Source organism: Oncorhynchus mykiss, chromosome 21 (genome assembly GCF_013265735.2).
Source record: "Oncorhynchus mykiss isolate Arlee chromosome 21, USDA_OmykA_1.1, whole genome shotgun sequence".
Taxonomy (NCBI): Eukaryota; Metazoa; Chordata; class Actinopteri; order Salmoniformes; family Salmonidae; genus Oncorhynchus; species Oncorhynchus mykiss.
In genome coordinates this window covers 44,126,081-44,154,078 of record NC_048585.1, presented here as the reverse complement: position 1 = coordinate 44,154,078, position 27,998 = coordinate 44,126,081, and the positions used below count along the sequence as shown (strand labels likewise).

The following is a 27,998-nucleotide window of genomic DNA, read 5'->3' as shown; positions in this document are numbered from 1 at the left end:
GGGGTAGTGTGTGTAGATTGCTGAGATGTTTTTATTTAATACATTTTAGAATAACGTAACGTAACAACATTTGGAAAAAGTGGAAAGGTCTGAATACTTTACGAAGGCATGTATGTCAGTGTGTCATATGCATGTTGAACACACTATCTTTAAACTAGCCTAGTGGTTAGAGTGTTGGGCCAGTAACGAAAGGTTGCTGGATCGAATCCCAGAGCTGACAAGGTAAAAATCTGTCGTTCTGCCCCTGAACAAGATAGTCAACCCACTGTTCCCCGGTAGGCCGCCATTTTAAATAAGAATTTGTTCTTAACTGACTTGCCTAGTTAAATAAAGGTTACATTTATATTTTTTTAAAGAACAAGCGATTAGAAATGGTATGCATTAAGGTTAGATAGGCAGACTAAGGTTTACAGTGCATTACAGGGCATATATTTTGATCACGGCTCACTGAGGGCAGGGTGATCATTATCCCTCTGCTTCACCAAGAAGGTCAACGGGTCTCCTAGGGGCTGGCCCATCCGGATGTGAGCCAGCAGTTCCTGAGTCATGTTCAGGGCGTTGCGGGAGGTATAGAGGTAAGAGAGGTCAGAGTTCATCCCGGAAGGGGCGTACTCCCCACAGGTGTGGCCCCGAAGCCCTGGGGCGCAGTCGACCTTGTAGGAGTAGAACAGGCTGCCGTGACTCATGGGACACATATCGTCGTGAATCCCAGCTTTGACGGGCTGGACTTTGCATTCCCCCAGGAGTTCGTTCGACCAATTGTCTTCATCGTATACAGTGAACTTGAGCTCGCTGGCCAGGGAGAGCTTGACTGTCCCAAATTTGAAGACCTCCTTCCACATGGGGTTGTCGTTGTTATGGATCACCCTGGTCTGCTTGACGTCTTTTCCCATGAGCACCTTGACGAAGCAAACCAAATCAAACTTTATTGAAAGCTACAGTATGTGATTAGAAAAATGACAAAACGAGGTCCCCGTCACTTGTTTTAGTATGCAGCTCGGGTATGGGGCTAGGGAGATGTAACCCTTGTCAAATCTTAGACTGTAGCTTTAAAGTGCACTTGAAAACAAACTTCATAGTCAATTAAAATTCTAAAATAAAAGAGATGAATAATACCTTGACAAAGCCGTCGGTCTGGGAGGTGGTGTCTCCCCAGAGGTCCCTGGCTTTCTTCACGGTGACGGTAAGGTGAGCCAAGCCCTTCTCCTGCGGGCAGCATTGGCTGGTCATCTCCTTACTGGTCTGGCACACACACTGACAGGAGTCATGGGTACTGGACCTGGAGCTTCCCTTGCACTTCCCAGAGCAGTGCTTGAACAGGGCGTGTTTCAGGATGTAGTCCTCCACGGCCTTCTTCAGCCCCGCCCTCTTGCTGGCCTTTTTCACCAATAGGTGGAGAGGATGGAGAGAGTAGTTGATGATATCAGGTATGGTTTTCAGGCTACTTGCCCAATCAGCAAAGGCCTTGGAGTTTTCACCAATCTTGGAGAAGAGCAGGTCTGGCGTTCCGTCCGTCTGTCCCCCCACCACCTCGGTAAACCTGTTTGTTTGTTGTTTATGGTCAGTCATGTTTTGCCTTACATGAGGACATTATTGGAAATGTGTGTTTTTTATAAGTCTTGTATAATGCCCATTAATCCCACCAAAAATCGCTAACGTTTCTGAAATCGATCAAACCTCTCGTTGAAGGTACTGCTGAAGGTGTCACTGGTGTTCCGTTTTTTGAGGTCACTCTTGCAGAACTTTGTCTCTGCATTGGCTTCGGCTGTTCCGCAGTTGGTGGCGACAGAGGCCTCGGCCTCCAGGCAGTCCTTGACCTCGTTCTCGTTGTAACCATTGACGGCCGCCTAGGTTTGGGTTTATTAAAACATCTTGGTACATATGCAGACTCTTAAATCAAATGTGATGTCATACAATCAAATTAAAAACAACTATATATAATCTGCCTAAATACATGAACGCATCTTCATTAAGTTGTACACCACAAATAGGCATACCACTATCAATAATAAGGAGAATGTCATTTGCAGAGTTTGAGAAGTCTTACCTTGCACACGCGCAGTGAGGTGACGCCCTTCACCCGCCCCCCCAGTTTAACCTTCCGGATATAGTGGGTACCGAAGGTCGCGAGGAAACGATTGTAGTCAGCCTTGGTCTGGTCGGTGTAGAGGGGGGGCAGGATGCCCAGGGAGCGAGAGAACTCGGGGTGCAGGGGAGGGTCCTCTATCAGGCGGTAACTGAGGAAGAAACTCAAGATAGAGAATAGACTACTTTGTTATCTTTTAGTTTTGTTATTTTGTGGCCTATTTGAGGGGTACATCAAAGTCCCTGCCTAAAAGTAGACCTATCTATGGGGATAGAAGTTTGACTATTTTCAAGAAGTCTAATTCAATACATTATGTAGTTACAATTGAAACAGGATATTCTATCGCAAAATAACTATTCTTTAACACCCCAGAGTGTGTGCACAACTATTATAATCTAGTGTATACCTTACTATAGCCTATAGAGGGCAGTGTTGGCTATATAAAGGAAGGTGAACTTTCTAATACAAGTGAAGTTATTATATTCATAGAAGTAATAGGTAACCTGTAATAGGAGCAGTGTATATCCTGTTTGATGAAGCTGTACTTGTCCTTCTTGGACTGGCTCATCACCGTCTTGGCAGCTCTGGAGTGGGTACCCCCCACCATGGCCGACCCATTAGCGTTGGGGATATTAACGTCCAGACCAATCTGCCAACTGCCGTCCACCTATATATATACACATTGGTGGTGGATTAAGTGAGTTTACCCCATAATGGGATTCTTATTTCTATTAGTAGTATTATACATTTGATTAATATTTCTATATATTATTAGTCTTATTATAAAATGCTTAATATATCAATTATTATTTTCAGTAGTAGTAGTTATAATTATAGTAGTAGTTGTTATAGTAGTAGATGTAGTATTAGAAGTAGTAGCCGTATTAGTAGTAGCTGTAGTATTACATCTGTCTGGCTGCTGCTCACAAACGACTCGCTGGAGTCGAAGACAATGCTGGACAACTTCATGTGACACTGATGCAAGGGACGCCAGTCCACCACAGCTGCGGGCAGCCTCTGAGTCTGGCCCTCCATGAAAGGGTTAACACAGAGGGTACAGGCTCCATTTGGGGTCTTCCAGTTGTCCACATCAACAACATAGGCCTGCTTGCGCTCCATGGTGACAATGTTGAAACCCTCGCCCGCCAGGTTGGTACCAGGAGCTGACATGGCAGCCTTGCACCTTGCTGGCTGGCCCGTGGTGCACGAGGGCAGAACGGGGGTCAGCCACCATCCCCACAGCCATAGCAGGGTCACCAGAGTAGTCTGTATGCCTGGAGAGGAGGAGGAGGTAGAAAATTCAATTCAATAGAGTGTTCTTTAATATTCAACCAAAATCTAAAGTTGTCAGACATTTTCAGACTTCAAAAGTAGTCTAGTGTTAAGATATTGTGGTGCTATTTTGACTGAAACACATAAGAGTGTTACTGTATGTGCCAGAGATTTGTATCGCGAAAGCTCAGTTAATTCAAGAGTCCATATGCCTCCGTGAGAGACCGGCGTTCGCTACCGGAGTCGACTTCTTCAACTGCACATCTCTTATCTGTCTCCCTACTCACTCTGCAATAATCTCCATTAAACAATACAAGGTGTAGGGTGATTGGACTGCTGTTCCCCTAAAAAAAGTTAGGAAAGGGAAAAACCGACAAAAGAAAAGAAAGTATTGTTTTCTTTTGGAATGACTATAGAGCGGGGACCCCCACCCAGGCCAACCGCTGACCCAGGGACCCCCACCCAGGCAAACCGCTGACCCAGGGACCCCCACCATGGTATTATCAGCTGAATAGCAAGGAGAAGTAATCAACATTTAAAAATGAATAGATTTGATTTCTTTGTATTATTTGGACCTACTCACATTATAATTGGAAGTGTAAAATACATAGTCTACTAGCTAAAAAGGTAACTCCAAACACATTTTCACTAATATCAGCTGGTTAAATAAAGGTTAGCCATGTGTTTTGGTAAAAATGATTCAATCTGTATTGCTGAAGTGCTACAGGTTGTGTGATAGAAATGTAAAGGTCATTTCCCATTGAGCCGATATATGTAGCGTTTACCGTGAATGCAGTCTCCGCTAACGCGGCACCATTGCCTTTGCACTTGCAGCGACTAGTATTAACGGGTGCTTTTTCATAGCCTATGTCAGATACTTTGACTATCATTTCTCTGTAATTAGCTCCAATTAGTGCAATTTGCTCAATATTAGGGTTTGAGAAATAAAGTTGACATCATTAGAAAGAATATATTATCATAGTTTCTACTGTATGTATGTAATTCAAAATGTGTTTATTCTGTTGTTGCTAGCGATATTCATTAAAAAAATAAACATTTTAGAAAAAAATGTGCGGACCCCCTGCAGTATCTCCACGGAACCCCGGTTGAATACCCCTGATATAGAGTAACCTCTTACCTGACATATCAATCACAATCTCTTGGTAATGATGAGGTTGATGAAAATCAACACCTAGAACAATGGAGCGTCCTGACCTGTCTGTGTGATGTCTGTGTGATGTCTGTGTGATGACTGTGTGATGACTGACTAACTGACTGAAGGAATCACTATGTGGGATGTATTTTTGTTGTTGCGGTCAAGGCTTTGTTTATATAGACGGGGCCTGTAGTTTTCTTTGGCTATACACAGCATACCACCACAAGCTGTTGCAATGTGTGTTGGTGTGAAAGTGGATGTTTACTTACGAGAAACCCTTCGCAGACAGATGGATGAATGTCTCATGGCACTAGAAAACAAGATTAGGCCCAGAAGTTTCATTCCACTTAACACTAGACTACTTTTGAAGTCCTCTCACCCATGTGCTCCTGCTCTCCATGATTAGCCAACCACGCATCCAATCAAATCAGTCCTATGCATAGCCACTTTGCATACAGAGCCATTTCCTTGCTTTGGCAGTCAACCTCCCTCTGTGCTGTGTGGACTGCATCTGGTGTTGAACCCTACAGTATTCTACTCCTGGATGTATAAACAGCCTTCCCTATTCCTCCTAGTACTGCCACCGCCCTCTCCGTTGTAGGGTCTGTACCCAGGCTAAGATGCGTCCATTGCGGGTCTACCTGCTGGCCCTCCTCCTGTTGGCAGGGATCTGGCTGTCTGGTGCCAGTGTATCCGACAGCTTTAGAGACTGCAGACAGTTTTTCTACATGAGGGCAGCACCAACAGGCATCGACGGGACCAGGGACAGCCTCAAGAGGATCTGCCAGCGCTACGGGGACAAGGCGCGCTACGCCACCCTGTACGACGGCAGCCGTCGCCTGCCCCTCTACTCAGCCTACACCTTTAAGAAGAACGACGGGAAGAAGAGGATGGACACGCCCTGGATGTACGAGCCACAGGTAGAGAGATCTGTTATCATGTCACATCATCACAGCAGGTAGAGAGAGATCTTCAGCAGCAACGTACTGTGATACTCTCATGCAATACCGCAGTATTCTCCTGCAATAACAGTCCCATCTTAATGACTTAAGAGCCAATGCATTGGGGGTCCTGTCTTTGTCATGAGGGCTTGCTTTTTCTCCACCTAAACGAATGATTGTCATCTAACCACTCTTACTATCTAAATTCAACTTTTCAAAAACCTCAGTTTGTAAAAATAATATTACCTGTCATTAAATCATCACCCCCCCCCCCCCCAATCACTCCACAGCTGGTGTCTGGGAATGAGGGTGGGAACATGAAGGTGCTGCCCCCTAGTGATGACCCGGAGCCTCTGATCCAGGAGAGCCAGGCGGTGCTAGAGGACTACTCAGACGCCGTGGAGTACTCCCGAGGCCTGCTCAACCCAGACCAGCACCAGGCTGACCCAGACGATAAGGCCTCCACCTACACCCTGACCAACGTGGTACCCCAGGTCAGCCATTTTGTTATCAAATACGTTTTTTGAATGGTTTTGGGACGTTATAAACCATGTTATAATTAAGCAAGAAGGCCCGAGAGGGTGTGGTATATTGGCCATATACCACAAACCCCTGAGGTTCCTTTTTGCTATTAAAAACTGGTTACCAACATAATTAGAGCAGTAAAAATAAATGTTTTGTCAATCGGTCTGATATACCACGGCTGTCAGCCAATCAGCATTCAGGGCTCGAACCACCCAGTTTATAATCCTATTTAGAATTGAATGTTATGTTAATGTTAGCTAATGTCCTGGTACCAGATCACAGACTTCCTGGAAGAGACCTGGAGCTCCTATTTGGATACCGTGCGCCACCGCCTCAATAACTTCTGCCGCGGAAAGCAGTCCTACGTGGTAACCGGGGTGACAGTCTCCGGGGCGACCATACGTCGGGGGAACGAGGACCGCATGGGGATCCCCAAACACGTGTGGTTGGCTTACTGTTGCCCACGGTTCGACCGTAACTCTCCCTACGAGGTGCGTTTCATGTTCCCTAGCTATGGTGCCTATGCACTGAATGAACAGGAGGACCATGGCGTCATGGAGGTGCCTTTAAAGACACTGGAGAGCTTTCTGAAGAAACAAACGGACATGGATAGTAATCTGGCTATCTTCTACGAGGACTGTGTGTCAGAGAACACCTTCAAAAAGAAGAGGAAGAGATAGGCCTCTGTGTGTGTGTCTGTTTTAGTTTTTTTTACTGTAATGGGAGTGTAAATTGACCAATTGAAGGAAGTTTTTATTTTATTCACATTTTATACTCTTACAAAGTAACTGTCAATAATTGTCATGCACAATCAATCAACTGAACTAAAAATACAACAAAAAGCTCTCGTCGGTCTCAAACGTGTGAGAAACCACATCACGAAGCAACACTTTTCTTCACACCTCATAGAAACGCTCTGAACAAAGTGTGCTGCATGCAATTTAAACCGACAGGACTACAGTATACTGCTTCAATGAAAGTACCATAGTAAGCTACAGCTGTAATGTTGTAACGTAATAAAAAAGATTCTGTTCAATGTAGTTTCACAGCCAATATTTGCATGGAATATGGGACATACGCGGTGCAGTGTAAAAACAATGGTGGCGGCATGGTGCATGAGTCGACTAGGACTCACTGCAGCTAACCACACGTCCATGGTAACCCAATGCTTGCACACAGATAGCGCTGGCTGAATGAGAGTCACTTCTTTGCATACTATCAGTGGGTTTATGGTTCTCACCAGTTCTATTCTACAGTTCTAAAACACTGTTCTCAGACCTGCTGAAGAAATCATGACATCACCTACTCTGGAAGCCCTCCCTTCATCTCACCTCCTACCCTCCATCCTTCCTTCCCTCCCTATTCCCTCCTCCCATTCTCCTTCTCTCGTCCATAGCCACACTAACCGTCCAGTGCAGGTACAGACAGACAGGATAGTGTATCCACACCTCACTATGTTGCTGTCCTGTGTGCTCCTGGCCCTGCTTCCTCTACCTCCCCCAGTAAACCCCAGCGTGGACTCCTCCTTCAGGGAATGCAGCCAGTTCCTGTACAGGGGCCTGGCCCCAAGGGGCCTCCAGGGGACTCAGGGCCTCCAGAAGGTTTGCCAGCATTACGGGGACAAGGCGCGCTATGCCACCCTGTACGACCCAGCAGGCAGGATCCCCCTCTTCTCCGCCTACACCTTTAAACGCTCCAATGGTGAGAGCAGGGAAGGTCTGCCCTGGATGTACGAACCACAGGTAATGGCCTAGACTTTTTTGGTTTGTTACTAACTATACTGATAGGTCTCTCTGGTGGAGATCAAGCATCTCCATGGTCTACACAGACAAAGTCATAGAGACACAATGGTCTGTTCTATTGAAGTCTGTGGTCAAATCAAACTGAAGAAGAGGAGTCGGTGAGTCGTTCAAAGAATAGACCGTCTGCTACAGTGGGGAGAATAGGGCTTTAAGGCGATACGTAGACAGTAGAGCACATTAAAACATTCCCTCTAGTGCTCTGACCTGCTGGTTTACTAGTCTTGATAAGCATGACGCACAATGAAATTGCCCTCACAATGAACAGCTTTCCCTGTGAAGTCTAGGTAGTAGATACACATTGTTACATAGTATTAAAACGATATTCCTGTTCACATTTTCTATCTGAAATGATTTGTTGCACTCTGCCCCTCTCTCGCTCTCCTCTTGGCTCATATACATTGTTGTACCTATTTTCTGTCTGTGTAATCACACGCTGACATTGCTCTAACCCTCTTCATCTCCTCCTTTCTCCTCCAGCTGTCCAGTGGCTCTGGGACGGGTAACATGCAGCCCTTCCCCGGTTCTCCCTCCAGCCTCCTGGCCCTAGAGGAGAGCCAGGCGGTGCTGGCCGACTACTCCGACGCAGTCGTCTACGAGCGTGGCCAGCTGAATCCCGACCAGCACCAGGCCAGTCCTGGGGACAAGGCCTCGACCTACACCCTGACCAACGTGGTTCCCCAGGCTAAGGAGTTCCTCCACCACCACTGGCTACCCTACCTGGAGGGCATCCGCAAACGCCTCAACAACTATTGTCGTGGAACGGCTTACATCATCAGTGGCGTCACCACCACTGGGAACACCATCCGGAGAGGTAACGTTCACCGGGTGGGGGTACCCAAACATCTGTGGACAGCCTACTGCTGTCCTGATTTTGATCTCAGTGCGCCGTATGAGCTCCGGTACAAGTTCCCTACTTATGCAGCCTACGGGCTTAATGACGTGGTAGATAACGCGGTCACGGAGACGTCGACGAAGAGCGTGGAGGCGTTGGTGAATCGAGAGATGGCTGTGGATCAGGACTTTCAGCTGTTCAATGGAAACTGTGTCCCTGAAGTGTGAACGGTTATGAGAGTGAATGTCAAGAGACGATCTTTAAAAGAGAGAGAGATCGAGGGAGATGTTCCTGCCACTGAAAATATGAATGATATGGTGATATTTGTGAAATTACTAACCAATAAAGCTATCATTATACATTTACGTTTAATTAATTGTTTGTCTTCATTTAATCCATGACAATATTAATACCACAAAACACCAAATTAGCCCACATATCAAGAGAGTTTCCATTCACCAATCATTTGATCCTATGCCCAATACACAGATGTGCAGACAAACACACTTCAATTACCTTTACTAGCAAACGGGTCGTTGACAGATGCATTCAAAGTAATTCACTCATGTCATTGAGGTACATGACCTTCGTTTCCGCTTTAAAGGGAAATACGAATTTGCTGCAAGGGCTCTTTGATTTCCCAACAAGTCACTGCCTGAGTCCCACATGTCGCCAACACAACGTTACATGGTCACGCAGCATAACAAGACCATCATCTATGAGTCCAGTAACCAGAGTCTGCTAGGATGAGATTGAACCTACCACATGCTGTATAACCACAAACACAGAGGAACTTGTCACCTCAGAGCGAGCTCAGCTGAGTGTGGTTTCTGTTCTAATTCTCTAGTACTCTTCAGAAAAAAAACACTTGATAGGAACCACTCGTTCTGGAGTGACAGTCTTCTGTCATCAGTCACTAGAAGTTTCAATCCAGCGGAGTCCAGCCATACCACCAGGGCCACCAATAGCAAAACCCATCAGGTTTTGGCAATAGCCTAGCCTGGTCCCAGGTCTCTTTGTGCTGTATTGCCAACTTCTATAGTTGGTGTCATGCCAAAGACGATAAGGATTGGCAATACGGCACAAAGACATCTGGAACCAGGCTAGCAATGATATCTTTATTTCAATAGAACTCAGGTTGTCAATGATAGGCGGCTAAAGTCAGCTGATAGAGAAGGCGTGCATGGCTTTGCATAATGAGCCCAGATTAGGGAGCGCTAATGCTGACACACAGGTGTACCTCTCATTCAGAACTGCCGGCACCAAGAACTCAGAGCAGGTACAGAAACACACACAAGTACTGAGAGGGACAGAAAGACTGAGGGGGAACCAAGAGAGACAGAAAGACAGACTAGCCAAGTCACCATGGCCCCACTCTGGGCACAGGCCTTCCTCCTGGTCACCATGGCGATGACGGATGTCCAGGGAACGGTGGAGAAGGAGCTCTCTCCAGAGTGCAGGGAGTTCCTGTACATGGGGACGCCACCCGTGGGCCTGGAGGACCACTCGCTCCAGAAGATCTGCCAGCGCTACAACAACAAGCCGCGCTACGTCACGCTGTACGACACGGCCAACCACGTCCCCATCTACTCCGCCTACACCTTCAAACGCTCCGACGGGGAGAAAAGGGTGGACGTGCCCTGGATGTACGAGCCACAGGTAACCTGGAGACATTTCAAGTCAATAGGTGCATCCCAAAAGGCTACCTATCCCCTATTTAGTCCACTACTTTTGACAAAGGTAGTGCACTACATAGGGAATAGGGTGCCATTTGCGGTGCAGGCACTGTAATGCCAGTCCAGTGGATTCATGCATATTGATTGGCTCTCACTAGTATATCATAAGGTATGTTTTTGCCATCGCTTTTGAAAGAATGTAGCGCTAGCTTCACTCTTTATATCATTTAAATGTAATTCAATAACACAAAGCCAATACTCTATGGTCATCATGAAAATTACAGACTGCTGCACATCCTTTCATAGGCTAATATTTGAATGATCATAAAGTCTCCTTTTTACAGCGAGCAAGCGTTTCAAAACGTAGCCTTCATTAATCTCATAATCCATATCTACGACACTATTTATCACTCCTTCATGCTCTCTCATTGTTTGTTTGCTTGTCTCCCACCCAGCTGTCCACAGTTTCTGACACCAGGGAGATGCAGCCGTTCCCGCGCGGCTACATGCACAGGAACTTTGAGGACGCCCAGGCCATCCTGGACGACTACACCAACGCCGTCCTCTACGAGCGTGGCCACCTCAACCCTGACGAGCACCAAGCCGACCCAGACGACAAGGCCTCCACCTACACTCTGACCAACGTGGTGCCCCAGGTCCGCCATTTTGTTTTCAAGTTCTTCACTTAAAATTGTACTGTCACATTATGTATTGAACAAAAAAATAACAGTGGGGTAATGGACTGAGATACTTTACTAAATACTGAGATACATTTTTTTTTAAATAAATGAAATTAAAATCCCAGTCAGAAATAATTTCATACCAAAGTAAAATACCGACACCAGCTTTTAGCAACCAATAAACAGAGGCACCTATGTATGAAGTAACACTGCCTTTAAGGTCAGAGAGTTCAGCGCGGGCACCTGGAAAGAGCAGGAGCACGTGATCCGTAAGCGCCTCAACAACTACTGCCACGGCACCGCCTACGTTGTCACCGGAATCACCACCTCAGGGAACATGATCCGGCGCCATAACATTGACCGCGTGGCGGTCCCGACGTACCTGTGGTCGGCCTACTGCTGTACCGACTACGACCACAACGCGCCGTACGATGAGCGCTACAAGTTTCCGGCGTTCGCCCACTACGCCCTCAATGAGAAGGAAAACAACCAGGTAAATCTAGAATAACTATAGATGTATTTTATATAGTGCCTTTCATTACAAAGAGAATCTCAAAGACGCTGTAAAAACAAACAAAACTAATGTAGCAATCTGGCAGGTCTTGGGCGATGGCTTAGTGTCGTCTACTCTCATATACTGTTATATCACATACAATAACCCCGCAAGAGATGGGTCCCGAAAGGGGACTTGACACGTAAATAGAAATATGAATTTGTTTGTTCATTTATTCATTCATCACTTTTGTTCCGTTCGTTCATTCATCCAACAGGTCCTGGAGCTGTCCATCAAGAAACTGGAGGAGTTCCTCCAGAGGTCCACCTTCGTGGACAAGAACTTCCAGATCTTTGTGGACGACTGTGTCCCGCCTGCCTTTGCTCTGCATTAGGTCCCCTGGTCTCTCAGTGGACTTGCCTCCCCAAACCCCAAGACCTTACATTTAATTTACACTTCCTGCAATGGAAACAAGTAGTCAACAATATAGCAGTCTTCTTCAATTGCTGTTATTGATAGATTGATTCATGTTTTTTTCCCCCTCTCCAAATACTTTCTGCAAAGATCACGTTGGCCAAAATGATGTTTCCATCTGTGTCTGGTTACATAAAGTTCACCCACCTTATGACCTATAACGTGGCATTAGCAAGGTTCTTATTCAGAGCAACATTCAGTTTGTGCGTGGGAGGGGTGTCATGTGACCTGTGAAGAAAATAACATACCAGCTCAAATAAAGTACAACATGACAATAGAGGTTGTGGTTTAGTCCTATGGTTGGTTGTGCTCTACTCTAGAATATGAGATATGAGAATGTGGTTGACATCCCCACAGGCAGATGTTTCCACTACCCTCCTGTGGTTTTCAACAGGAAATGTGTAAAACAACTGTTCAAACAGGTCTTACAAATAGCAAAAGTCGCTGCTACTTGTGTCACTGAAGTTCCTGGATGGAATGTTGTTTTCCTATACGTCCACAGCACAGGAAGCTGCTGAGGGGAGGACGGCTCATAATAATGTCTGGGACGGAGCAAATGGAATGGCATCCAACACATGGAAACCATGCGTTTGATTTATTTGATACCATTCCACTAATTCCGCTCCAGCCATTACCACGAGCCCATCCTCCCCAATTAAGATGCCACCAACCTCCTGTGATCCACAATCTTATTTACTGGAAGCCTACTAACTCAAGTGACAATCCAGCCTGTGAAGTAAAATCCTCATGGCACAGCTAGGTTTCCAGACTTCACCTACTACGCCTTCAACGAGGTAAATCTAGTTATTTGACTATTATATTACATACAGAATATTACTTTTGTGAAAATGTGTCAAATAATCCTGTAAGGGATGGGTTGCTAACAACGAATTGACGCGCAAATAAAAAATATAGTTCCTTCACTCACTCGTTCATTCATCCATCTCTTCCTCTGTTCGTTCACTCATCCACCAGGTCCTGGAGTTGACCATAAAGAAGCTGGAGGAGTTCCAGAGATTTTCTATCTGAAGGTTCCAGAACTTAATGCCCTGCCAAACACACCTCTGCTCTCACTGTGGGCCTTTGCCTCCCCAAAACTCCTTACATTTCATTTACACTTCCTGCAATGGAAACAAGTTAACTCTAGTAGTCTTCTTAAATTGCTGCTCTTGATTGACAAAACTCATGGTTGGATTTATGTTTTTTTCCTCCTCAAAGATCATGTAAATCATGCTGGATAATGTTCCTACAGTGTCTTCAGAAATTATTCATAGCCTTTGACTTATTTCCTAAACAAAGACTGCTAAATAATATGTATTAAATACTGCCAGAGTTAGATACATAACATGCAGTATGTTAAAATATAACTATGCTTAACAGAACATATCCATAAAATCCCAGCCTGTGCTTTTCAAAAAAAGACAGGAATTTCAACAATTTCACCAAAATACCCCCATTGTGAAAAGAAAGGAAACAATAATTTTAACAAACAACTGAGAGGCTAAACATGTCCTCAGTAGCTTCGTATTTGCTTGAAATCCTGTCTGCTGGAGAAACTCACTGTATGTCTATAGCTTCAGATGTGATTTACAGTGCCTTCAGAATGGATTCATAACCCCTTGACTTATTCCACATTTTGTTGTGTTATAGCCTGAATTCCAAATGGATTACATCGCTGTTTTTTCTCACCCATCTACACGCAACACCCCATAATGACAAAGTGAAAACATGTTTTTTAGAAATGTTAGCAAATGTATTCAAAATGAAATACAGATACAGTGGGGCAAAAAAGTATTTAGTCAGCCACCAATTGTGCAAGTTCTCCCACTTAAAAAGATGAGAGAGGCCTGTAATTTTCATCATAGGTACACTTCAACTATGACAGACAAAATGAGAAAAGAAATCCAGAAAATCACATTGTAGGATTTTTAATGAATTTATTTGCAAATTATGGTGGAAAATAGGTATTTGGTCACCTACAAACATGCAAGATTTCTGGCTCTCACAGACCTGTAACTTCTTTAAGAGGCTCCTCTGTCCTCCACTCGTTACCTGTATTAATGGCACCTGTTTGAACTTGTTATCAGTATAAAAGACACCTGTCCACAACCTCAAACAGTCACACTCCAAACTCCACTATGGCCAATACCAAAGAGCTGTCAAAGGACACCAGAAACAAAATTGTTGACCTGCACCAGGCTGGGAAGACTGAATCTGCAATAGGTAAGCAGCTTGGTTTGAAGAAATCAACTGTGGGAGCAATTATTAGGAAATGGAAGACATACAAGACCACTGATAATCTCCCTCGATCTGGGGCTCCACGCAAGATCTCACCCCGTGGGGTCAAAATGATCACAAGAACGGTGAGCAAAAATCCCAGAACCACACGGGGGGACCTAGTGAATGACCTGCAGAGAGCTGGGACCAAAGTAACAAAGCCTACCATCAGTAACACACTACGCCGCCAGGGACTCAAATCCTGCAGTGCCAGACGTGTCCCCCTGCTTAAGCCAGTACATGTCCAGGCCCGTCTGAAGTTTGCTAGAGAGCATTTGGATGATCCAGAAGAAGATTGGGAGAATGTCATATGGTCAGATGAAACCAAAATATAACTTTTTGGTAAAAACTCAACTCGTCGTATTTGGAGGACAAATAATGCTGAGTTGCAGCCAAAGAACACCATACCTACTGTGAAGCATGGGGGTGGAAACATCATGCTTTGGGGCTGTTTTTCTGCAACGGGACCAGGACGACTGATCCGTGTAAAGGAAAGAATGAATGGGGCCATGTATCGTGAGATTTTGAGTGAAAACCTCCTTCCATCAGGAAGGGCATTGAAGATGAAACGTGGCTGGGTCTTTCAGCATGACAATGATCCCAAACACACCGACCGGGCAACGAAGGAGTGGCTTCGTAAGAAGCATTTCAAGGTCCTGGAGTGGCCTAGCCAGTCTCCAGGTCTCAACCCCATAGAAAATCTTTGGAGGGAGTTGAAAGTCCATTGTTGCCCAGCAACAGCCCCAAAACATCACTGCTCTAGAGGAGATCTGCATGGAGGAATGGGCCAAAATACCAGCAACAGTGTTTGAAAACCTTGTGAAGACTTGCAGAAAACGTTTGACCTCTGTCATTTTCTGGATTTTTTTTCTTCTCATTTTGTCTGTCATAGTGGAAGTGTACCTATGATGAAAATTACAGGCCTCTCTCATCTTTTTAAGTGGGAGAACTTGCACAATTGGTGGCTGACTAAATACTTTTTTGTCCCACTGTATCTCATTTACATAAGTTTTCACACCCCTGAGTCAATACTTTGTAGAAGCACCTATTGGCAGCAATTACAGCTGTGAGTCTTTTTGGGTAAGTCCCTAAGAGCTTTCCATGCCTGGAATGTGCAGCATTTGCCCATGATTCTTTTCAAAACTTTTCAAACTCTGTCAATTTAGTTGTTTATCATTGCTAGAACACCTTTTTCAGGTCTTTCCATAGATTTTCAAGTCAAAACTATAACTCTGCCACTCAGGAACATTTACTCTCTTCTTGGTAAGCAACTCCAGGGAAATGTAGATTTGGCCTTGTGTTTTAGGTTATTGTCCTGCTGAATGGTGTATTCATCTCCCAATGTCTGGTGGAAAGCAGACAGAAGCAGGTTTTCCTCTAGGAGTTTGCCTGTGCTTAACTCCATTCAGTTTATTTTTTTACCTGAAAAACTCCCTAGTCAATTACAAGCATACCCATAACATGATGCAGCCATCACTACGCTTGAAAATATGGAGAGTGGTACTCAGTAATGTGTTGTATTCAGGACAAAAAGTGAATTACTTTGCCACATTTTTTGCAGTTTTACTTTAGTGCCTTGTTGCAAACAGAATGCATGTTTTGGAATATTTTTTTATTCTGTAGAGGCTTCCTTCTTTTCACTCTGCCAATTAGGTTAGTATTGTGGAGTAACTACAATGTTGTTGATCTATCCTCAGTTTTCTCCTATCACAGCCATTAAACTCTAACTGTTTTAAGGTCACCATTGGCCTCATGGTGAAATTCCTGAGCGTTTTTTTTCCTCTCCGGCAACTGAGTTGGGAAGGACACTTGTATCTTTGTAGTGACTCGGTGTATTGATACACCATCCATAGTGTAATTAATAACCACCATGCTCAAAGGGATATTTAATGTCTTCTTATTTTTTTTACCCATCTACCAATAGGTGCCCTTCTTTACGAGGCATTGGAAAACCTCCCTGGTCTTTGTGGTTGAATCTGTGTTCGAAATTCACTGCTTGACTGAGGCACCTTACAGATAATGGTATGTGTGAGGCGGCAGGTAGCCTAGTGGTTAGAGACTTGGACGAGTAACAGGAAGGTTGCAAGATCGAATCCCTGAGCTGACAAGGTAAAAATCTGTCGTTCTGCCCCTGAACAAGGCAGTTAACCCACTATTCCTAGGCCATCATTGAAAATAAGAATTTGTTCTTAACTGACTTGCCTATAAAGGTAAAATAAAAATAAAAATAAACAGAGATGAGGTAGTCATTCAAAAATTATGTTAAACACTATTACTGCACAGAGTGAGTCCATGTAACTTACTATGTGACTGTTAAGAAAATGTTTACTCCTGAACGTATTTAAGCTTGCCATAACTTATTGACTCAAGACATTTTAGCTTTTCATTTTTTTATATATATTTTTTTGAAATGTCAAAAAACAAAACCACTTTGACAGTATGGGGTATTGTGTATAGGCCAGTGACACAAAATCTCAATTTAAACCATTTTAAATTCAGCCTGTAACACAAACAAATGTGGTAAAAGTCAAGGGGTCTGAATATTTTCTGAAGGCACTGTACGTCTGATTGAAAAGTTCACCGAACAGTTGGATGACTCACTTCTTCTGACATACAACAGATGTACTATATATAAACGCGTGCTATGATATGACTAACACATTAGCAACGCTTTTTATTCAGCGCAATATTCAGCTGCTGTGCGGAAGGGGTGTCATGCGACCTCTGGGTGTTAAACAACTCCCACATTCAACAGAAACTGAGTGAAACAGTAACTATTCAGACAGGTTCCACCAATAATAATGAGTAGAAATAAAAACAAAGTCGTTGCTACTGATTTCACTGAAATTCCTGGATGGAATGTTGTTTTTCTGTACCTCCACATACTTCTTCACTGGAAACCCATCATACTCATTCCAGTGAAAATCAATGAATCCACAAGAAGTCTGAAGGGAAATTGCCACGGCACAGCTAGGCCTCCATTTTGTTTCAGAGCCTTCCTGAAGTTTCATTTCCAATCTACCTCTGCACAAAGCCTTATTCTGCTCACACCTCAGTCTTTACATGAGAGGATAAGCAGATAAGACTAGCCACAGATCTACACACACACACACACACTTTGCATCTCTCCACTTCAGAGGATGAGAGGCAGTCTACAGTGGAGAGATCACAATCAGCTCCGACTACGTTCTGCACCGATGGACACAGGTGACCTTGGGTCCCTTTTTACAGAGAAAACAGCATGAGATACATAACAAAAAACACAGCCTTTCAGGACCTAACAGAGCCTGTGTTTTCATATTACCAAGTATAAGACATCTATCCAATGCGTCATGCTTTAGCTGGGACTATTCCTGGGTAATCTAAGAAAGCTGAACACTGATAACATTAACTGAGGCTCTTCATTTTGCTACGGCCGCCTCGCCACTTTGAATATATGGAAATAGACTTGACAATGGGAAGTCGAGATGGGTCGACCCACTGAGTATCCCTTCATGAGAGAGATGAGACTGTACAGAGAGTTATAGACTACCACGGGAAAGAGTGAAGGGAGAGACAGGAATCTCACGCACGAAGTAGCAACAGTAGTGTGTGAAGGGCAGAGGGAGCGAGGGGAACACATGCCGACACAGAGGGAGGCAAACAAGACAACTAAACAAGATCAGTTCGAGAGAGAGACTGAGTAGCTAACATGGTCACCGTGAAACACTTATCCATCTACTCTTCTCTGTCCCTGGCGGTCCTGCTGATACTGGGCTGTGTGCGAGAGTCCCAGGCCGGGGTGGTGGAGGACTTTAACCATGTGGAGCGCTGTAAGGACTCCCTGTACATGGGAACCCCACCTCGGGGCTACCTCCTCGGTAACTCCCTGAAGAAGCTCTGCCAGCGCTACGAGGACAAGCCCCGCTTCGTCACCCTCTACGACCCCCACAAACACATCCCTGTCTACTCGGCCTATACCTTCAAGAAGTCCGATGGAGAGAAGAGGGTAGACTTCCCCTGGATGTTCGAGCCACAGGTAGAATATTGCGTGTGTATGTAGTGTGTGTGTGTTGGATGTCACCTTTGAACAAAAAGTCAGCATCCCCATTATGTAATTTCAAAACATGTTTTGATAAAGGTTCTCTCATGGATGCAGATGACTGACATCCATACACTAGTAGGTAAAGCTTGCCGAGCTGTGAGGACAATATTGCTGCTCTAGGCAAAATTAGGAGTTTAATATTAGCTGCATCACGGGCTGTGTGAATTGGTGTTACAATAGGACATTGTTGTAATCTGTTCATGTAGGCAGCAGTATTGTGCATATGCAAATTAAATTCATCATAATTTCTTCATCAAAATTCCCTCTCTCCCCCTCTGGCTCTATTCCCCCCCCCCTACTCCGCCCGTCTGTATCCTCTACCCCCTCACTCCCCCCCCACCCTCCGTCCGTCCTTAGTTGGCATCAGAGAAGGGCAGTAGCAACATGGAGCCGTTCCCCCAGTCCTCCTCCCACATGCACATGAACTTTGAGGACAGCCAGGCGGTGCTGGAGGACTATGCTGACGTGGTCCAGTACGAGAGAGGGCATCTCAACCCCGACGAGCACCAGGCTGATCCCCTGGACAAGGCCTCCACCTACACACTGACCAACGTGGTGCCCCAGGTAAGTTGGTTCAGTCTGCACATATAAAAGTTAGTTTGGTGTGTCTACCTTACACTGTTTAAGCGTAGGGGAGGGTGGAAGAAGAATAAGTATGTGGAAATAACAGGAATGATCTTTCTTTTTGCCCCAGATCCGTGAGTTCAATATCGGGCCCTGGGCCGAGCACGAGGACCTCATCCGCAAGCGCCTCAACAACTACTGCCGCGGCACCGCCTACGTTGTCACCGGGGTCACAACCTCTGGGAACATGATCCGCCGTGACAACCTGGACCGCGTGGCCATTCCCGAGTACATGTGGTCGGCCTACTGCTGCACCGACTACGACCAGAACGCGCCCTACTTCCTGCGGTACAAGTTCCCGGCGTTCGGGGCCTACGGGCTGAATGACCGCGTCAACAACCACCTGGTGGAGGTTCCGGTGAAGAACCTGGAGAAGTTCCTCAGGGGAAGGATGGACGTGGACAAGAACTTCCAGATCTTCTACAACGACTGTGTGCCTGACTCATAGTGAGCAACCTTGTGATAGTGATTGCAATCATGCCAGCCTCAATGTCACCTCTACATTGTCATCTACTTTCTGTATTGAGTAGATTCTGAAAATATGAATGTAGCCTGTGGGTGAGTTGTTGCTTACAAGAAATAAAGATGATCTTTCAAACCTTGTTCCGCCTACATTGTCCATTCAATGTATAACAACTATTGTGAAGTGTAGGCCTAACCCCTAGTTCAAGAAACAGCTTTTTGTAAGAAAACTAATATCACTTTCATGCAGACACTGCTCCTAAAATGTGCAGTCAGACTCAGAGCCTTTTGAGATTATAGACATAGCAGCATTTGGGTGGTAAAACCCTTCTCCATGTAAAATAATCATGTCCTATTTAAAACCCAATGTCTGTTCTTTGATCAGAAGCTTCATTTGCATGTTGGCCTCTGGGTACAAGAACAAGTCAGAGTGATTTGAATCAAGGAGAACTTGCCGGGCTTATATTCTCTATTGCAGAGACAGACTGCACTGAACGTCATAGAAGGATGTTGATTATCTGGTACGAGATGAAGTGAATCCATAAGAATTAATGTTGGATAATTACTGTGTTCACATTCCGGAATTACATTCACCAGGCTTGTAGTCATCTTTTAAAGGTTTATTTACTGCCACAGAACTAGGGTTGCAAAATTCCCTGGAACGTAAAAGAAAAATATTGGTTTTCCAGAAATCCCTGTTGGAGGATCCCTGATATCCTGCTTATTCCATCCTGATTCCGGGGACTGGGATTTCGGGAAAACCAGGGAATTTATTGAAAGTTCCAGGGGCCTCATTTATCACTATTACGTACACACTATTCTCAAATGCTACTTACGAATTAAATTGACAATTTTCGTTGGCAAAGAAAAAGTGTGATTTATCAAACAATCCTACGAGCCTCATATGCACACCGGTAGGAGATAACCATTGATAAATACCAATTATTCTCAGACTCAGTGATCGTGCATGACGTTGGCTATTTGCATTTTGAAACGCCCCTAATTAACCATATATGGTCAAAATCATCCTTTTAAAGCCTGTGGGGACTATTCAACGTCATACTATGAAAAACAACAGTGCAACCCATAAAAGCTATGAAAATAAAAGAATTGACTGAAATAGGGGTGCTAACAACGATCATATCGAAGTAAACTTGGAGTCACGCAATGGCATGGTGTGTCATCCAGAGGAAGCTGGTGGGAGGAGCTATAGGAGGACAGGCTCATTGTAATGTCTGGAATGGAATTAGGTTTCCATTAGCTTGATACCATTCCCTCTATTCGATTCCAAGCATTACAATAAGCCTGTCCTATTATAGCTTCTCCCACCAGCCCCCTCTGGTGTAGTCCTCCCACCACGACTCGGGAAACCATGCCGTTTATTAGACTATACACCGATATTACATGTTTGGCCGATACCGATATCCGATATTGACAATTTTAGCGGCCTTTTAAGCATTCTAGTACAGTTAAATAGTTAGACCACTGCGTCCATGTGTGTGTGTTAAGGCACTGCATTTCAGTGCAAGAGGCGTCACTACTGTCCCTGGTTCGAATCCAGGCTGTATCACATTCGGCCGTGATTGGGAGTCCCATAGGGCGGCACACAATTGGCCCAGCGTCGCCCAGGTCTGGCTGGTGTAGGCCGTCATTGTAAGTAAGAATTTATTCTTAACTGACTTTCTTAGTTAAATAAAGGTTACACACACACACCAAAAAGTTATTTTGTTGGCATTTACATATGTCCCCATTACCAGTAAAACATAATCAAAACATATTTCTTTCACTTACTTGCTGTGCTGTTTCGTAAATGTATTCTGTCGTTTCATTCTCAACCAGGATTTCTATGAAACACCGTTTGGGTCTTTGCGTGTCAAAATAGATACTATTTAACACTATTTGACGTGTCAAATAACACAATTTGACGTATCAATTAAGCTTGTTGACCAATCAGGACCTGAATATGACTGCACACCACAATTTAATTTTTACGTCGTTATTACACATTGATTACACTATCACGCGTATTTCATTTGTCACAACAATTCATCAATACGTTTGCTATGATGCTGGTAAAGTTGTCTCGCGCACGTAAAATGCTGGTCATGAAAAAAAGCTAGCTAGCTAGCTCATGGATGCAAACAATGTTCTTCCGCAAAAGCATAGCTAAATGACAATATGTTTCAGTAGCTATGGTTAGCTAGCTAATTATATAGGTGTCATAATCTAAAATAACCCTAATTTATAAGACAGCTCTTATTTGATAAATGTGAAGCTAGCCACAATAAGGATTAGCCACAATAGTGGACTTTGCGGTTAGCCTTGAAAATAAAAGTATGACATAATTCTACTATTTGTACTCATTTGCATCACTGTCAATGACATACTTTTATTTTGAAGGCAAACCGCAAATTCCAATCCTTTTGTGGCTAGCTTCACAACACATAACCCGGTGTGGTCGAGCCACACCAACCATATGAAGCTAGCTGGTTGCTAATAACGTTAGCTTTGGGCAACAAGGTTAAGTAGCTGGCTAGCTATTTATTTTCATGAACTGAAGTTCAATTTCAATAGGCGAACAACAATACTTACTCCCAAGATAATTGCTAAGAATAATGAAAATTACTGCAGTTTCTACTGGTCATTATTATCAGGCTGGTTTTATTGGTGCTAGCTTGGTACCAAGCTAAAACTAGCTACCCCAGAATTTGCGGGCGAACAAATAATGCTTTATTACCAACGCGGTATTGTAAATACATTGTTTGTGGCCGGTGTTTGCTTGTTTGCAGACTTTTTTGTACAGCTTTGACTGTGCTACTGTATCTTTTTTTGACACGAAAAGACCCAAATGGCGTTCCATAGTATGCATGTCGTGTAGCTAATAGCAGTGACGCTATTACTGTGTAACTCCAGTAGGGCAAAATCTGAAAAATAGCCCACTTGGTAGTGTGTACCGGTGCCTTTCTACTGATTCTGAAGAAAATTGCCCAGGGTCCCTGCTCATCTGCGTGAACATGCCTTAGGCAGGACTAGCAAAAAGTGCTCTTCACTGACGAGTCAGTCGCGGTTTTGTCTCACCAGGGGTGATGGTCGGATTTGCGTTTATCGTCGAAGGAATGAGCGTTACACCGAGGCCTGTACTCTGGAGCAGGATCGATTTGGAGGTGGAGGGTCCATCATGGTCTGGGGCGGTGTGTCACAGCATCATCGGACTGAGCTTGTTGTCATTGCAGTCAATCTCAATGCTGTGCGTTATAGGGAAGACATCCTCCTCCCTCATATGGTACCCTTCCTGCAGGCTCATCCTGACATGACCCTCCAGGATGACAATGCCACCAGCCATACTGCTCGTTCTGTGGTTGATTTCCTGCAAGACAGGAATGTCAGTGTTCTGCCATGGCCAGCGAAGAGCCCAGATCTCAATCACATTGAGCAAGTCTGGGACCTGTTGGATTGGTGGGTGAGGGCTAGGGCCATTCCCCCAGAAATGTCTGGGAAGGTGCCTTGTTGGAAGAGTGGGGTAGAGGTTCGACCGATTTATGATTTTTCGATACCGATTATTGGAGGACCAAAAAAGCAGATACCGATTAATCAGCCGATTTATATATATATTTGTAATAATGACAATTACAACAATAGTGAATGAACAATGAACACTTATTTTAACTTAATATAATACATCAATAAAATCTATTTAGTCTCAAATAAATAATGAAACATGCTCAATTTGGTTTAAATAATGCAAAAACACAGTGTTTGAGAAGAAAGTAAAAGTGCAATATGTTCCATGTAAAAAAAGCTAACATTTAACTTCCTTGCTCAGAACATATGAAAGCTGGTGGTTCAATATTCCCAGTTAAGACGTTTTAGGTTGTAGTTATTATAGGAATTATGACGTGTCGACTATTTCTCTCTATACATTTGTATTTCATATACCTTTGACTACTGGATGTTCTTATAGGAACTTTAGTATTGCCAGCTTAATCTCGGGAGTTGATAGGCTTGAAGTCATAAACAGCGCTGTGCTTCAAACATTGCTAAGAGCTGCTGGCGTTCTTTTTTCGCTTATGCGCTTTTGTTAAATCATCACCCGTTTGGCGAAATAGGCTGTGATTCGATGATAAATTAACAGGCACAGCATTGATTATATGCAACGCAGGACAAGCTAGTTAACCTAGTAATATCATCAGCCATGTGTAGTTAAGTAGTGATTATGTAAAGATTGATTGTTTTTATAAGATAAGTTTAATGCTAGCTAGCATCTTACCTTGGCTCCTTGCTGCACTCGCGTAACAGGTGGCCACGCAGTTTCCTCGTGGAATGCAATGTAAATGGCCATAATCGGCATCCAAAAATGCAGATTACCGATTGTTATGAAAACTTGAAAATCGGCCCTTATTAAATCAGCCATGCCGATTAATCGGTCGAACCCTTGAGTGGGGTAACATCTCACAGCAAGAACTGGCAAATCTGGTGCAGTCCATGAGGAGATTATGCAGTGCAGTACTTAACGCAGCTGGTGGCAACACCAGATCATTGAACAGTAGTGTCCTTTATATAGAGTTGAAGTTGGAAGTTTACATTCAGTTAGGTAGGAGTCATTAAAACTCCTTTTTAAACCACTCCACAAATTTTGTTGGTTAGGACATCTATTTTGTGCATGACACAAGTTTTCCAACAATTGTTTATAGACAGATTATTTCACTTATAACTCACTGTATCACAATTCCAGTGGGTCAGAAGTTTACATACACTCTGTTGACTGTGCCTTTAAACAGCTTGGAAAATTCCAGAAAATTATGTCATGGCTTTAAAAGCTTCTGAAAGGCTAATTGACATCATTTGAGTCAATTGGACGTGTACCTGTAGATGTATTTCAAGGCCTACCTTCAAACTCAGTGCCTCTTTGCTTGACATCATGGGAAAATCCAAAGAAATCAGCCAAGACCACAGAAAAAACATTTGTAGACCTCCACAAGTCTGGGTTATCCTTGGGAGCAATTTCCAAATGCCTGAAGGTACCACGTTCATCTGTTCAAACAATAGTACGCAAGTATAAACACCATGGGACCATGCAGCCGTCATACCGCTCAGGAAGGAGATGCGTTCTGTCTCCTAGAGATGAACGTACTTTAGTGCGAAAAGTGCAAATCAATCACAGAACAACAGCAAAGGACCTTGTGAAGATGCTGGAGGAAACAGGTACAAAAGTATCTATATCCACAGTAAAACAAGTCCTATATCGACATAACCTGAAAGGCTGCTCAGCAAGGAAGAAGCCACTGGTCCAAAACCACCATAAAAAGCCAGACTACAGTTTGCAACTGCACATGGGGACAAAGATTGTGCTTTTTGGAGAAATGTCCTCTGGTCTGATGAAACAAAAATAGAACTGTTTAGCCATAAAGACCATTGTTATGTTTGGAGGAAAAAGGGGGAGGCTTGCAAGCCAAAGAACACCATCCCAACCGTGAAACACGGGGTGGCAGCATCATGTTGTGGGGATGCTTTGCTGCAGGAGGGACTGGTGCACTTCACAAAATAGATGGCATCATGAGGTAGGAAAATTATGTGGATATATTGAAGCAACATCTCAAGACATCTCTCAGGAAGATAAAGCTTGGTCGCAAATGGGTCTTCCAAATGGACAATGAGCCCAAGCATACTTCCAAAGTTGTGGCAAAATGGCTTAAGGACAACAAAGTCAAGGTATTGGAGTGGCCATCACAAAGCCCTGACCTCAATCCTGTAGAAAATGTGTGGGCAGAACTGAAAAAGCATGTGCGAGCAAGGAGGCCTACAAACCTGACTCAGTTACATCAGCTCTGTCAGGAGGAATGGGCCAAAATTCACCCAACTTATTATGGGAAGCTTGTGGAAGGCTACCCAAAACATTTGACCCAAGTTAAACAATTTAAAGGCAATGCTACCAAATACGAATTGAGTGTATGTAAACTTCTGACCCACTTGGAATGTGATGAAAGAAATAAAAGCTGAAATAAATAACTCTCTTTACTATTATTCTGACATCTCACATTCTTAAAATAAAGTGGTGATCCTAAACGACCTAAAACAGGGAATTTTTACTAGGATGACATGTCAGGAATTGTGAAAAACTGAGTTTAAATTTATTTGGCTAAGGTGTATGTAAACTTCCGACTTCAACTGTATATCATGCATCCCTAGTTGATGCTCCTTTCCAACAAATATTGAGAATCTTATTCTGGTGACATGATGATAGATGCTCATCCATAATAATCTCATGTAGACTAGACAACCCTCACAGTCTACCTGCACTGTATCTGTGAGCTGTTGGCTAGAGAGTACATGCCAAGACCAGAGTAGGCACATTTGCTACTTAATGTAACACAACAGTTTGTGACAGAAGTATTGGTAGAGTTGAGCACACTCTGAAGGAAACATTCATATTGATTAATCACACTTGGGTTTACGCACAGATTTGCACGTATGCACGATCGATAAATGAGGCCCCAGGAATTTTGCAACCCTACACAGAACTAGAGTGATTTTATTTCTATGGTAATGTCCTCACACCATATGAAGTCTGCATTTATCCACAAGAGGGCAATAGTGTTATACTCATACACTACCAGTCCCTACTGCTGTACAGGACAGTAGAAATATATTTAACATATCTTTATTTGTGGATCATAACAGATGTTCTCTTTCAAATACGTATTATTTTTAAAATATTTTCTCAGATAATTACAACAGACATATAATAAAGTGATTATCCAATTAAGTCCTTACAAGAATTCTATCTGGCTGCAATTAGTGGAAAAAAAAATCAGAATTGGGCTGCCTGAGTTTACGAAAACGCTTCTTTTCCCACTGATCTGTCCTTGTCCGTTTCATTTCCGGGAAGTCTGAGGCAGACACAAGTTATAGAAAGAGCTATGATCCAGCGACCCTACTTTTTTCCACGACACCCACCCCAGCCCCTGCACCGACGTCCTCTCCAGTCTGGGCCCATAGTAGTGAGGGTCCATCACCAGCAGGTAGCTCCCCTGGCCCCCAGGCCGAGTGCACACACCCAGGATCCCCTTGGAGGAGTTGTCCCGGTCGCCTCCCATCATGACAGGAGACCCCTGGCTCTGGAAGTGCTGGTGGAGCTCCTCAGCAGCTCTCTCTAGTTCTACCCCTCCACCCCGCACGTGGACAACCTTACAGGGGACGTCGTAGTAGTAGTCCAGGACCAGGGCCGCCTCAAACGTCCCTATCCACTCGCGAGAGCCAGCGAACATGGCAAGCTTGTCCCCCATTGCGACCAGGGCGTGCTGGATTTCGGGGAGGCTGGGTGGGGGTCTGCATTTGCCCTTAGGTGGTGGTGGGGCCCAGCTCTGGCACAGCCAAGAGGCCATGGTCTGTAAGGTGCGGTAGCCACAGCCCCAGCCCCTGTCGTCCTGACCATCACACCCATAGTGGAAGTAGAGACACTCCCCAGATATTAGGGAGCATTTGACAACATCTGGTGCTGGGCTAGGAAGTCCAATGTGTGCATTATTCAGCAGAGTCCCTGTCCAATCTGCATTACGCTCTGTGCCTTTGTGTTTTTCTCCCACCACTGCCTTTTCACCCCAGTCAATCCGCTCAGAAATGTTTTCCTCTAGATTAGCCATGTGTCTTCAATCCTTGAGACCCCTTGTCAATGTGGAAATTCTGCTGTCATTCCATGATGCACGCCATTTTCTTCTTCAATCTAAACCTTAAAAATCCAGGTAGAAGTGCAATTTTGTTACTCGGTTTTCCTGTTTCATTTACCTTGAATATTATTCGATGTACAGGGAAAAACATACGTGGAGTTTTTTAGTCTGGTCAGAACTGCGAATCAGTTCTTCGCTGAAATAGTTCCCTCTATCCGCAAAAGTTGACGAATGAGTTCCTATCTGGGCTTGGTGGGAAACATTTTCTGAAGCGGCGTAGGCGCTTGTTATTGGTCACTATTTTATGGATTACACATTCTCAATATTTTAAACATAGATTGTCCCCCTTCCCTAACACCTCCCCCTTCTGTTGCATCATGCGCACAGTCGGGCACCTGTACATGATTGATTGACAGCTGGCTGTCAGTGATCCTGCCTGGATGATCAATCTAGTCTGTACCACATAAACTGTCAAATTCCGTATGATATTACGCATTGCAGTAATTAACACTTCTCAGTCTTACCGTTTTCACAGTCGACCAGATGTTTTTGTTACTAAAAATGACATTGTTCTTTGATGGTGATCTCCCTACCTTGTGCGCGTGTGGAGAAGATAATGACTGACGATGACCTCAAAAAAATATATATATATTCCAACGGTCGTCTCGAGATTCCTCCCTCTACCAATACATTTTGTTGTTGGGTCAGCTTTTCTTTGAAACAGAATATGTCTCAATTTTGTATCCGAAGTCCTCTAAAATCAGAAATACATTGGGATATAGACGGGCTAAAAGTACAATTATATGAAATGAAGGTGCCAAATGAAAAATTAGGATACAGTGAATAGATCATTCTTCGAAAAGAGAGAGGCATTGTTTTCGCAACCTCACATTCTTCTGTGGTATATTTGCGATCGCAAATGTGCATCCTGCCATCTACGATGCGTGATG

The 27,998-nt window shown here is 44.1% G+C and overlaps 5 protein-coding genes across 6 annotated transcripts; 3 read left to right on the top strand and 2 right to left on the bottom strand.

Moving 5' to 3' along the window:
• Positions 1-9: 9 nt before the first annotated feature.
• Positions 10-27,997, bottom strand: LOC110500520 (perforin-1). Of its 2 annotated transcripts, none has more exons than XM_021577926.2 (7): positions 27,642-27,997; positions 2,993-3,360; positions 2,590-2,753; positions 2,048-2,237; positions 1,678-1,847; positions 1,117-1,540; positions 10-899 (listed from the first exon to the last, which is right to left on the bottom strand). In XM_021577926.2, the coding sequence occupies exons 2-7, from the start codon at positions 3,254-3,256 to the stop codon at positions 438-440; spliced, it is 1,674 nt and encodes a 557-aa protein (XP_021433601.2). In that variant the 5' UTR covers positions 3,257-3,360; positions 27,642-27,997; the 3' UTR covers positions 10-437. The 2 variants fall into 2 exon arrangements, with proteins under 2 accessions (XP_021433601.2, XP_021433600.2); XM_021577925.2 differs by lacking the exon at positions 27,642-27,997 and adding an exon at positions 4,497-5,023.
• On the top strand, positions 5,005-12,223 carry LOC110500524. The gene is made up of 9 exons (XM_036956513.1): positions 5,005-5,434; positions 5,746-5,949; positions 6,256-6,658; positions 7,484-7,722; positions 8,260-8,824; positions 9,849-10,273; positions 10,746-10,946; positions 11,191-11,463; positions 11,741-12,223. The coding sequence occupies exons 1-9, from the start codon at positions 5,135-5,137 to the stop codon at positions 11,855-11,857; spliced, it is 2,727 nt and encodes a 908-aa protein (XP_036812408.1). The 5' UTR covers positions 5,005-5,134; the 3' UTR covers positions 11,858-12,223.
• LOC110500521 (endonuclease domain-containing 1 protein-like) lies at positions 6,895-8,944 on the top strand. Its single transcript, XM_021577928.2, has 2 exons — positions 6,895-7,722; positions 8,260-8,944. Exons 1-2 carry the CDS (start codon positions 7,273-7,275, stop codon positions 8,839-8,841), a joined length of 1,032 nt encoding a protein of 343 aa, XP_021433603.2. The 5' UTR covers positions 6,895-7,272; the 3' UTR covers positions 8,842-8,944.
• On the top strand, positions 17,554-19,526 carry si:dkey-85k7.10 (endonuclease domain-containing 1 protein). Its single transcript, XM_021577929.2, has 3 exons — positions 17,554-18,232; positions 18,656-18,862; positions 18,993-19,526. The coding sequence occupies exons 1-3, from the start codon at positions 17,906-17,908 to the stop codon at positions 19,368-19,370; spliced, it is 912 nt and encodes a 303-aa protein (XP_021433604.1). The 5' UTR covers positions 17,554-17,905; the 3' UTR covers positions 19,371-19,526.
• ufsp1 (UFM1-specific peptidase 1 (non-functional)) lies at positions 26,026-27,405 on the bottom strand. The gene has a single exon (XM_021577931.2). The coding sequence runs from the start codon at positions 27,022-27,024 to the stop codon at positions 26,257-26,259; it is 768 nt and encodes a 255-aa protein (XP_021433606.2). The 5' UTR covers positions 27,025-27,405; the 3' UTR covers positions 26,026-26,256.
• Position 27,998: the final 1 nt, after the last annotated feature.